Source organism: Palaemon carinicauda, chromosome 17 (genome assembly GCF_036898095.1).
Source record: "Palaemon carinicauda isolate YSFRI2023 chromosome 17, ASM3689809v2, whole genome shotgun sequence".
In the NCBI taxonomy this organism is placed as follows: Eukaryota; Metazoa; Arthropoda; class Malacostraca; order Decapoda; family Palaemonidae; genus Palaemon; species Palaemon carinicauda.
In genome coordinates, this window is record NC_090741.1 from 56,587,102 (window position 1) to 56,600,081 (window position 12,980).

Genomic DNA, 12,980 nt, shown 5'->3' on the forward strand with positions numbered 1-12,980 from the left:
AGAGAGAGAGAGAGAGCGCTATTCTCCTCGACTCTACAAATGAGAAACTATCTGAGGTAGCCTCATCCGTAGGGTTATTATCAGTAAATAGAGACTTTCTTTAAATAGAAACTTTCTTTTATCTATAAAACATTTATCTCGTTATTTCTCAACATGCTATCGCGATCTGGCGAGGATTAGCAAACTTACGGTTGCAATATAAATGGGAAACTTACTATGCAAAGAATTTGCGAGCTCAAAAACTTTCCGGTAGTTATGAAGAAACTATTTCAATTTCATATTTATCATCTGGGGGCAATCTAGGACTTTGTGGAAATTTATTTCTTATCTAAGAAATCTGCGGACCTATGGAAACTTGTTTCCTATCGAAGGAAATATTGCGGACTTTGTGGAAATTTATTTCTTATCTAAGGAAATCTGCGGACTTTGTGGAAATTTATTCCTTATCTAAAGAAATGTAAGGACTTGTGGAAATTAATTTCTTATCTCAGGATATCGCCGGACCTGTGGAAATTTATTTCTTATCTAAGGAAACCTGCGGACTTTTGGAAATTCATTTCTTGTCTAAGGAAATGTAAGGACTTGTGGAAATTAATTTCTTATCTCAGGATATTGCCGGACCTGTGGAAATTTATTTCTTATCTAAGGAAATCTGCGGACTTTTAGAAATTTATTTCTTATCCAAGGAAACCTGCGACTTTTAGAAATTTATTTCTTATCTAAGGAAACCTGCGGACTTTTGGAAATTCATTTCTTATCTAAGGAAATGTAAGGACTTGTGGAAATTTATTTCTTATCTAAGGAAATCTGACGTGGAAATTTATTCCTTATCTAAGGAAATCTGGCGGACTTGTGGAAATTTATTTATGATCTAAGGAAATCTGGCGGACTTGTGGAAATTTATTTATGATCTAAGGAAATCTGGCGGACTTGTGGAAATTTATTTATGATCTAAGGAAATCTGCGGACTTGTGAAATTTATTTATGATCTAAGGAAATCTGCGGACTTGCGGAAATTTATTTATGATCTAAGGAAATCTGCGGACTTGTGGAAATATATTTCTTATCTAAGGAAAAATGCGGACTTGTGGAAATACATTTCTTATCTAAGGAAATCTGCGGACTTGTGGAAATACATTTCTTATCTAAGGAAATCTGCGGACTTGTGGAAATATATTTCTTATCTAAGGAAATCTGCGGACTTGTGGAAATATATTTCTTATCTAAGGAAATCTGCGGACTTGTGGAAATACATTTCTTATCTAAGGAAATCTGCGGACTTGTGGAAATACATTTCTTATCTAAGGATATCTGTGGGCTTGTGGAAAGATATTTCTTATCTAAGGAAATCTGCGGACTTGTGGAAATATATTTCTTATCTAAGGAAATCTGCGGACTTGTGGAAATATATTTCTTATCTAAGGAAATCTGCGGACTTGTGGAAATACATTTCTTATCTAAGGAAATCTGCGGACTTGTGGAAATATATTTCTTATCTAAGGAAATCTGCGGACTTGTGGAAATATATTTCTTATCTAAGGAAATCTGCGGACTTGTGGAAATATATTTCTTATCTAAGGATATCTGTGGGCTTGTGGAAAGATATTTCTTATCTAAGGAAATCTGCGGACTTGTGGAAATACATTTCTTATCTAAGGAAATCTGCGGACTTGTGGAAATACATTTCTTATCTAAGGAAATCTGCGGACTTGTGGAAATATATTTCTTATCTAAGGAAATCTGCGGACTTGTGGAAATATATTTCTTATCTAAGGAAATCTGCGGACTTGTGGAAATACATTTCTTATCTAAGGAAATCTGCGGACTTGTGGAAATATATTTCTTATCTAAGGAAATCTGCGGGACTTGTGGAAATATATTTCTTATCTAAGGAAATCTGCGGACTTGTGGAAATATATTTCTTATCTAAGGAAATCTGCGGACTTGTGGAAATATATTTCTTATCTAAGGAAATCTGCGGACTTGTGGAAATATATTTCTTATCTAAAGAAATCTGCGGACTTGTGGAAATATATTTCTTATCTAAGGAAATCTGCGGACTTGTGGAAATACATTTCTTATCTAAGGAAATCTGCGGACTTGTGGAAATATATTTCTTATCTAAGGAAAATCTGCGGACTTGTGGAAATATATTTCTTATCTAAGGAAATCTGCGGACTTGTGGAAATACATTTCTTATCTAAGGAAATCTGCGGACTTGTGGAAATACATTCTTATCTAAGGATATCTGTGGGCTTGTGGAAAGATATTTCTTATCTAAGGAAATCTGCGGACTTGTGGAAATATATTTCTTATCTAAGGAAATCTGCGGACTTGTGGAAATATATTTCTTATCTAAGGAAATATGCGGACTTGTGGAAATACATTTCTTATCTAAGGAAATCTGCGGACTTGTGGAAATATATTTCTTATCTAAGGAAATCTGCGGACTTGTGGAAATATATTTCTTATCTAAGGAAATCTGCGGGACTTGTGGAAATATATTTCTTATCTAAGGATATCTGTGGGCTTGTGGAAAAGATATTTCTTATCTAAGGAAATCTGCGGACTTGTGGAAATACATTTCTTATCTAAGGAAATCTGCGGACTTGTGGAAATACATTTCTTATCTAAGGAAATCTGCGGACTTGTGGAAATATATTTCTTATCTAAGGAAATCTGCGGACTTGTGGAAATATATTTCTTATCTAAGGATATCTGTGGGCTTGTGGAAAGATATTTCTTATCTAAGGAAATCTGCGGACTTGTGGAAATACATTTCTTATCTAAGGAAATCTGCGGACTTGTGGAAATACATTTCTTATCTAAGGAAATCTGCGGACTTGTGGAAATATATTTCTTATCTAAGGAAATCTGCGACTTGTGGAAATATATTTCTTATCTAAGGAAATCTGCGGACTTGTGGAAATATATTTCTTATCTAAGGAAATCTGCGGACTTGTGGAAATATATTTCTTATCTAAAGAAATCTGCGGACTTGTGGAAATATATTTCTTATCTAAAGAAATCTGCGGACTTGTGGAAATATATTTCTTATCTAAGGAAATCTGCGGACTTGTGGAAATATATTTCTTATCTAAGGAAATCTGCGGACTTGTGGAAATATATTTCTTATCTAAGGAAATCTGCGGACTTGTGGAAATATATTGCCTTATCTAAGGAAATCACCAGACTCTTAGAAATTTATTTCTCAGGGAAATATAAGTAGGTTTTATACGAACCAGAACGATGTTTAATTCCACATATTTATATTTACAAAATTCTAGTTCTACCGTTTCTAAATAAAGTAAGCATTTCTTAAGATTATGAATATTACTGAAATTACAGTAATAGAAATACCCTTATCTATTAAAAAAAAAAAAAAAATTAACTTGGGAAGGAGAAGAGAGTAACGAGAAATTAATACAAATATTTAACATGTTATGAAAATACATATTTCTTGCTCGTACAAAACTAACGAAGTTTAAAAATCGGTTATTTAAAACTACGTTATAAGCAGGTGGAAACAGAATACATTGAAATTAATGAACTATTTCTATTTCTAATCTCTCTATATATTAAGGACATATATTTCATTCGTTATTAAACATCTGTTGAGACCTTAAGAAATACGAAGATTTTAATTAAAACTAGGGATTCATTTTTCCCAGCGAGAGACTACGGAGTTGAGGATACACATAAGAGAGAGAGAGAGAGAGCAGAGAGAGAGAGAGAGATGAGAGAGAGAGAGAGAGAGAGAGAGAGAGAGAGAGAGACCCACGTTAGGAAACTAATCTAGAAATCTGTCAGGTATCTTGGAGTAATCATGGATGATAGACTGACAATGAACGAACATATAAATAATATGGTCAAGAAATTGTAACTATCATATTAGAAACATAGCATTTATTAGTAAATACTTAGATGAAAAATCTATGGCCATACTCATTAATCACCACATATTTTCAAGAACTGATTACTGCAACTCACTGTTCTATGGCTTACCAAATTATCAGCTGAAGAAAATTCAGAGTAAAAAACAGAGCCGCTAGATTAATTAAAAGGGACTACACAATAGGGAAAGAGTTACCCCTGCACTAATCAAATTACACTGGCTACCGGTAAAAGCGAGAATTAAATACAAGCTACTCTTACTAACGTTTAAGATACTGAACCAAAATGAACCAAACTATCTAAAAGAATGCCTGAATAAACTAGAACTAGAAACAAATGTTAACATAAGACACATGAGTGACAAACCATAGGTTATCTGAACCAAGAACAAATAGTAAATTTGGTGAAAGGGCTTTTAGGTACTGTGCGCCTAGACATTATAATAAACTGCCAACTGAAATGAAGTACCTAAAGGGAGCAATTGAATTTAAGAAGAAACTAAAGACATTACTTTTCACAAGATCATATGATTTGGAAGATGCTACAATCAAAGAATTGTATAAGTTATAATGAAAAAGTTTCGTTAGATGATTAATATGGACCCGCCCGAGAAGTAGTTCACTCGACTTCAGTGGAGGGTTGGATTTTAACCCAAAACAAGTAAACAAGTAAGAGAGAGACCCACCTTAGGAAACTAATCCAGAGAGAGAGAGAGAGAGAGAGAGAGAGAGAGAGAGAGAGAGAGAGAGAGAGACCCACCTTAGGAAAGTAACCCAGAGAGAGAGAGAGAGAGAGAGAAGAGAGAGAGAGGAGAGAGAGGAGAGAGAGAGAGAGGAGAGAGAGAGAGGAGGAGAGAGAGAGAGGAGACCCACCTTAGGAAAGTAACCCATAGAGAGAGAGAGAGAGAGAGAGAGGAGAGAGAGAGAGAGAGAGAGAGACCCCACCTTAGGAAAGTAACCCATAGAGAGACGAGAGAGAGAGAGAGAGAGAGAGGAGAGAGAGAGAGAGACCTTGAGAAACTAACACAAGCCATTCGATACAGATTGTGACGTCAGAGGGATAGAAGTCAATCAATCCATCTATACGGATTCCCTTTTGGGTCAAACACCAGCCATTATCCGTTGCCGATTTATCTAAGAAACGTCACCGAAAGTCATTTTCAAAAGGTAATGGTTTCCTCTAGAAGAGAGTTTGATTAATGGATCCTTAAAAAAAAAAAAAAAGTGTTTAATGGGCAAAGACCACATCTTTATGGTCTGCCACATAGGGGTGACGCATTAGTAAATTGAACACCTTAAGCGTATCTGGAATAATGTGGTTTACGATAAAAGTACATCGTAATCATAATCTCTAAAAGAAAATAAGGTCCACATTGTTTTAAATAAGTATTTAAATTGCATCCACAACTTTATTTCAACTAAATGGAACCTTTATGTACTGAGAGAAAAAAAAGGGAGTAAAATGGCAGAAACCCAGCCACGTGCAACTAAGTTAATAACCAAATCATCCTATTAATTATTTCCAGACGTCTCAAGAGAGTCATTGGTGTCAAGATGATAGCGCTACTCCATACACGTACCGAAGAGTTTCAAAATAATGAATGGTCATAGATTTGGGTTAAGCTAAAGAGAGAGAGAGAGAGGAGAGAGGGAGAGGAGAGAGAGAGAGAGAGAGGAGAGAGAGATGAGAGAGAGAGAGAGAGAGAGAGAGAATTTTAACTTAAACTAGCGATTAAAATTTTCCAGCGAGAAATTAGGATGTTAAAAATGCAGAGAGAGAGAGAGAGAGAGAGAGAGAGAAGAGAGATGAAGAGAGAGAGAGAGAGAGAGAGAGAGAGATTTTAATTTAAACTAGTGATTCAAATTTTCCAACAAGTAACTAGGAAGTTAAAATACATTAATATGAGAGAGAGAGAGAGAGAGAGAGGAGAGAGAGGAGAGAGAGAGAGAGAGAGAGGAGAGAGAGAGAGAGAGAGAGAGAGTGTTACAAGGAGTAACAAGAATTTTGGTATTTACATCTACGGAGTTGCACTAAGTACACTGTAAAAAATTGGACGTAAATAAACTGTAGAACTCCTGGAATAAATGTTGCCAAGCATCTAGTTTTAAACCGATATATTGACGTAAATGAGTGATGTTACGGTCCCCATTCGTAAAAGATGAAGTAGGGTAAAAATTACGGTCGCCTGTATTTTACCGGAATACAGCCGAGAACAGTATATAATTTTTTACTTTGTTACCAGTGTAGCTAAAGAGGTTAGGGAAATAATTGTTATTTAGGAAGCAGCATTGGTCTGCTAGTAAATTGCTAACCTGGATGCAGATAGCGGCTAACTACCTACAGTGCACCATGCGAAATATACTAACGGCACTATACCACTATGGGAATTTTGAAAATTTTGCATTGGAAATTTTAAAACTATCATAGTCCTAATTAAAATACCTTTTGACTCGTCTACGCTTTACTTAAAAGGTTTCTCGCGTCATAGGACATAGAACTTTCCGTAGAATAGTAGTTCAGTCAGTACACCCCAATGTTTTAACACACTGGGCATTACTAATACTCTGATTAATAGAGTACAGAGTTAGACCAAAATAATAATTTCGCGCATGACGTCACGTGGATGCATTGACAGGTTGGTAAAAAGAATATCATTCTGGATTTGACCGCACTAGAGTGAAGAACACCGGATTAAAACGCTCTTCAACTCTTCGGTCGTTTCAATTCAGATCTTTCTATTTGCTACAATGGAGAGAAGTCACTGAAACCTGGCAGAGAAGATACCAAAACTTTAGGTTCTTACATACATCACACTGCGAATTAATCTGATAAATTTATTGCCCTCTTTGTCCGATGCCTTATTTTTTCCTTCTAAAAACTTCGCTTCCGAGAGAAGTCAAATGAGAAAATATAAAATAACTAAAAGACTGAAAAAGTTGCTCTTGCTTCTCTTGTTTGCACACGTACTTTCATTATACTGAATGAAATTTGAACAGAATTTTCTTGTCTGTGTATTAATGTTAAACTATTTGAGTTGCTGATTATAGTTAAGACTCGATGAAATAAAAGTTTTTTTTTTTTTTTTTTTTTTTTTTTTTTTTTTTTTTTTTTTTTTTTTTTTTTTTTTTTTTTTTAACCGTGGGAGAGGCACTAGTACCTGGAGAATTAACGGGGACTTCTCTCACACAAAGTCGTGAAAGAGAATGGCTGTGGGCAAACACTTCCCATAGTGACCCTTAATTTCTTTGTTTTGGTTTTCTCTTTTAATCCTGCTACCAATGAAGTCATAAATATGCGCAGTAACGACGGGGCGGGTCTAACCCTGCATTCTATTAATCTTGACTAATACTCTCCTGGCACAGTTCTCAACGATCCTGTCTGCACCCACTTAGTCTTTTTTACTTTACCTCTAATCCAGCTTCATCTTCCAGTCCTGCTATTATTACTGCTATTATTACTAGCCAAGCTACAACCCTATTTGGAAAAGAATTATTCTGTAAGCCAAAGGGTTCAAACAGGGAAAATAGCCCAATGAGGAAAGGAAACAAGTTTGTGCAATCGAGTGTACGCTAAGACAAGTGAACTCTAAGTATAGATAAATAGTAGCATTATAGAGAATGCCGAGGATAAATTGATTATACTATTTACAGTTTACCAATACTGAACTTTATTACCATTTCTAACCACTTGTCCGAACAGTCACCCTGGTCCAACGTCGATTCATATGGTTCAAATTCCACTTATCACATTAGAAGAGGTACAACAGCTCTTGTAGCCTACCAGCAACCAGGAAATCACTGAAAACGTTTTCTTAAAATTAAATTATTTATCATCTTGTCAAGTAGAATATTTAAACCAGTACCATAGATGATGATCTGAAATTGAAGTGTTTAAAAATAGAATAGTTAGGCATAATTTAATATTTATGTAAATTGCGTAAATATTCAATCAAAACATAACATTAGAATTAAAGAATTTCTACCTCATCTCCTCTGAAATAGACGAGAATTTAATACTGAACTCCGTCAGCATTTCAAAGTCAGAACATTTATATCTGTGCTTGAAATTAGTAAATTACAATTATGAAAAATAAGGCCTCTTGATTAACACCCGCAGCCAGCACTAAAATCAAGGCCAATCATACGAACTTCCTAACCACAATCAAGGGATTTCTGTACAGCATTGAGATTGTAAGAAGGGCATCACATGTTCCAAGGTCTTTACGAAAGCCAAATTGCAAACTAGGGAACAGATGTTTACCTTCATATGTATTTATAAGTACCCAACTACGAATTACACTTTCTAAAATTCCTTAACCGATATTTCGGGACATGAAGGGTATTTTATATTTGGAATATCTGTTCGTTATAAGTTTCAAAGAACGGAAAACTAATAGATAGAGTCTCTCTCGCGAACATAAACAACTGCATGTTGGTAAATTTTCTCTAACTACTGCCGAAGCAATTGTGACAATAGACAACAGAACAGTTTTGAATCGAGACTGTCTGCATAGGGAAGACAAGGATGGAGTCAGGTACGACACTGGGGGACCCGAAGGATAGCAGGCTGCAGCTGCTCGGAGAACAGACCATACTCCCAAAGGAGCCTTATTATAGGTTTCCTAACAAGTTAACCTTAGCTATACTCATTTTTTTTGATAAGGCACATTTGCACCGACTCGCAGCGGTGCCCTTTTAGCTCGGAAAAATTACCTGCTATCTGATTGGATAGAATTATCTTGTCCAACCAATCAGCGATCAGGAAACTTTTCCGAGCTAAAAGGGCACCCCTGCGAGTCGGTGCAAATCTGCCTCACTAAAAAGAATTGACTATAGTTATTAGAGAGAGAGAGAGAGAGATAGAGAGAGAGAGAGAGAGAGAGGAGAGAGAGAGAGATGAGGAGAGAGAGAGAGAGGAGAGAGAGAGAGAGAGAGAGAGAGAAATTTCAAAATTAATGTTTCAATTAAAAATTTATTGTTTTAGTTACAGTTTTTTTTTTTGTCCTTTCCAACTTCTTGATATATCTAAAGCTTTTCAAGAACTTTGGCAGTTACCAAAGTGTGGTGAGGACAGTAAATGGAGGCAACACGTTGTAATTATATCTCCAAAAGACAATAAATCTTATTTTTGTAATTATAAAAGATCTTCATAGCTTGTTTAAATGGCTGTTGTGGATGTTAGGGGGCGACTTCATAATAGTCGATTTTGGGCAACAATGGGAATTTAGAATGAAGTTATTGAAAATTATTTATTAAAAGTTTTCTTTAGTGTATAGATTATAAAATTTCGTTCCTTAACTAAGAAATTTATGTTAATTGTCCAACTGTAGCAATCCTTCTAGATGAGATTCCTGAAAAGAAATTAATTTTGCATTAATAACAAGATATTTCCCCATGAGAATAATACAGATATACAAAGAGAGAGAGAGAGAGAGAGAGAGAGAGAGAGGAGAGAGAGAGAGAGAGGAGAGAGAGAGAGGTTACAAGGATTTTGGATGTCTCGAAGACCATTTAGTTCATCTGCTGAGACTCCAAAAGAGAGGAGAGAGAGAGGTTACAAGGATTTTGGATGTCTCAAAGACCTTTCAGTCCATTTGCGGGAGACTCCTTAAGAGAGAGAGAGAGAGAGAGAGAGAGAGAGAGGATGAAGAGAGAGAGAGAGAGAGAGAGAGAGAGAGAGAGAGAGAGAGGTTACAAGGATTTTGGATGTCTCAAACACCTTTTAGTAAATCCGCGGAGACTCCATAAGAGAGGAGTTTCAAAATTTATGTTTTAATCATAATAGTTTTTTGAGTGACCATCTCCAGCTTCTCAATATATCTAAAAGATTTTCAAGAACTTTGGCAGTTTCCAAACTGTGGAAGCATGTTGCAATAATACTTCCAAAGGACTCCAACTTATTATTTCTTAATATATATATTTTTCTAATTATAAAGGTTTTCATAACTTAATTTTAATGATCGTTGTAAATATTTAGGGCGACTTAATAACGTGCGATTTTAACACCAATTGTCGAGTTTCGGATTTTATATAAAATTTATTTGGAGAAACATTACGCAAGGTCGCTCTTAAGTTGCCAACAGATGCAGTTCTATAGGCAACTTGACTTTAGCACTGATGGGACTCTTTCTTACGCCTTTCAGAGCTGAATGTAGTTAGTTGGGACCTTGGAGGAAAAAAGGTATCAGAGATAAACATTTATAAAAGACAGTAAATGATTAACAATAACACTAGATCCGTAGGTATCTTTTAGTTCGAGTCAATGGTGGAGCTCAAACTGACAGTTTGACTGGTAAACCTGGCTTCAGGCAAGAACTGCGAGTCATGGCATCTCATAGTATTAATCCTCCTAGGTTGGGATATAGTAAATTAAGAATACGGCAATTAAGGGGTCGTAGCACCGCCTCCCAGTATGAAGTTATTAAGGACACAGCTCTTAGGTTTGAGTTAAAGATTTAAATGGCACTCATGAATGGCTGAGGTAAAGGATAGCGACTTTGTCCTACCAAGTAGGACAATGCCCTAGAGATTGACCATATATACATACGATCAGCAATCAAGACTCCTCTCCACCCAAGCTAGTACCAAGGAGGTTTTAAAGGTAAATTATGAATGGCAGAAGCAATTGTGACATTGTCCTTTCATATAAGACAACACCCTAGAGACTGACCATATGTACATAGAATCAGCGCCCAAGCCCCCTCTCCATCCAACCTAGGAACAAGGAGGGCAAGGCAATGGCTTTCCTCAAACCGCTGATCCTTAGCTCACAAGGATAGTGAGGTTGCATCGCCCAAAGGAACTAGCGAGATTGAGCGGGTTCGAGCCCCAGTCTTGCGTTCAACAGTCAGGGACGTTACCGAAAACGCAGTTTTGGTTAGGCAAAGTGATGTGTTAGCTTCCCTATATCCGAGCTTTTTCGGTCTGTCTCAACGAACTACATAAGCCCCGTTCTTTCAGCCAAAACTACCTCACTAATGAAAGAGTGGTCTATTACGAAATTTGTCCAAGTCGTCATACAGTGTAAAATCCATTTGGAATTAGTTTTAAGAATTCAAACAATTTTATTAGTTCGAATAATTATATTAATCCCAATAACAATTTTATTAATTTTAATAATTCTAATGGAGCGATGATCACCAGGTAGCTAACGGCGAGCTGGTGAACGGAGGGAGAGTGACCATCACCTACATGTACACCTACACATACAACTAAACTCACACCTACTACAACTAAACTTACACCTACTACAGCTAAACTTACACCTACTACAACTAAACTTACACCTACTACAACTAAACTTACACCTACTACAACTAAACTTACACCTACTACAACTAAACGTACACCTACTACAACTAAACGTACACCTACTACAACTAAACGTACACTTACTACAACTAAACGTACACTTACTACAACTAAACGTACACTTACTACAACTAAACGTACACTTACTACAACTAAACGTACACTTACTACACGTACATCTACACCTACAACTACAACTACAACTACACCTACACCTACAACAAGTACATCTATACCTACAAGGTCAAATAAGCCAATGAGGTTTGATTTATGAATTATTTACAAGTGATTTAATTATTCATATCTTTCTTCAAATAGCCGAGGGTATGGGCAATGCTGACATTATAGGCATTGCCTCTCAAGGGAGAAAACAAGAGAAACTAAATGGCTTGTTGTGCGCTACATAACTTCACGCGAAGAAAGAGAGAAGCCAATAGAGAAATCATAGGAAGAAAGAGAGAAGCCAATAGAGAAATCATAAGAAGAAAGAGAGAAGCCAATAGAGAAATCATAAGAAGAAAGAGAGAAGCCAATAGAGAAATCATAAGAAGAAAGAGAGAAGCCAATAGAGAAATCATAAGAAGAAAGAGAGAAGCCAATAGAGAAATCATAAGAAGAAAGAGAGAAGCCAATAGAGAAATCATAGGAAGAAAGAGAGAAGCCAATAGAGAAATCATAGGAAGAAAGAGAGAAGCCAATAGAGAAATCATAGGAAGAAAGAGAGAAGCCAATAGAGAAATCATAGGAAGAAAGAGAGAAGCCAATAGAGAAATCATAGGAAGAAAGAGAGAAGCCAATAGAGAAATCATAGGAAGAAAGAGAGAAGCCAATAGAGAAATCATAGGAAGAAAGAGAAAAGCCAATAGAGAAATCATAGGAAGAAAGAGAGAAGCCAATAGAGAAATCATAGGAAGAAAGAGAAAAGCCAATAGAGAAATCATAGGAAGAAAGAGAGAAGCCAATAGAGAAATCATAGGAAGAAAGAGAAAAGCCAATAGAGAAATCATAGGAAGAAAGAGAGAAGCCAATAGAGAAATCATAGGAAGAAAGAGAGAAGCCAATAGAGAAATCATAGGAAGAAAGAGAGAAGCCAATAGAGAAATCATAGGAAGAAAGAGAGAAGCCAATAGAGAAATCATAGGAAGAAAGAGAGAAGCCAATAGAGAAATCATAGGAAGAAAGAGAGAAGCCAATAGAGAAATCATAGGAAGAAAGAGAGAAGCCAATAGAGAAATCATAGGAAGAAAGAGAGAAGCCAATAGAGAAATCATAGGAAGAAAGAGAGAAGCCAATAGAGAAATCATAGGAAGAAAGAGAGAAGCCAATAGAGAAATCATAGGAAGAAAGAGAGAAGCCAATAGAGAAATCATAGGAAGAAAGAGAGAAGCCAATAGAGAAATCATAGGAAGAAAGAGAGAAGCCAATAGAGAAATCATAGGAAGAAAGAGAGAAGCCAATAGAGAAATCATAGGAAGAAAGAGAGAAGTCAATAGAGAAATCATAAGAAGAAGTTCATTTCGAAGCCAATACTCAAATTATTAGAAATGATTGACCAACTGAGCGAGCCAATATGTTCGAGAAAAGCTCGAGAGAAATATTTAATGGGTATTGTAATAGTAGCCATAGGAATACAATCTGACCGAATTCTCACTTACGTAGCTGGTTATAAAATTTGGTTATAAAATTTAAAAATTATGGAAGAGTTAAACTTTCCACAAGACTCAAAAAGGCCGAGGAATATATTTAATGGGTATTGTATTAGTAGCCATAAGAATA

General features: G+C 36.0%; 2 protein-coding genes across 2 annotated transcripts in view; both read left to right on the forward strand.

The window, feature by feature from the left end:
• LOC137656379 (integumentary mucin A.1-like) overlaps nt 1-11,478 on the forward strand; it is a 94,709-nt gene extending 83,231 nt beyond the window's left edge. Inside the window, exon 3 of the mRNA XM_068390552.1 lies at nt 11,147-11,478. Within this exon, the coding sequence (XP_068246653.1) occupies nt 11,147-11,478 (332 nt within the window). The remainder of the gene's footprint in view (nt 1-11,146) is intronic.
• A 110-nt stretch (nt 11,479-11,588) lies between these two features.
• LOC137656380 (uncharacterized) lies at nt 11,589-12,746 on the forward strand. The gene has a single exon (XM_068390553.1). It carries the CDS (start codon nt 11,589-11,591, stop codon nt 12,744-12,746), a length of 1,158 nt encoding a protein of 385 aa, XP_068246654.1.
• The last annotated feature ends 234 nt before the right edge of the window (nt 12,747-12,980 follow it).

Coding starts and splice junctions, on each gene's coding strand:
- LOC137656380 (XM_068390553.1), top strand. CDS start 11,589: ATGGCTTGTTGTGCGCTACATAACTTCACGCGAAGAAAGAGAGAAGCC.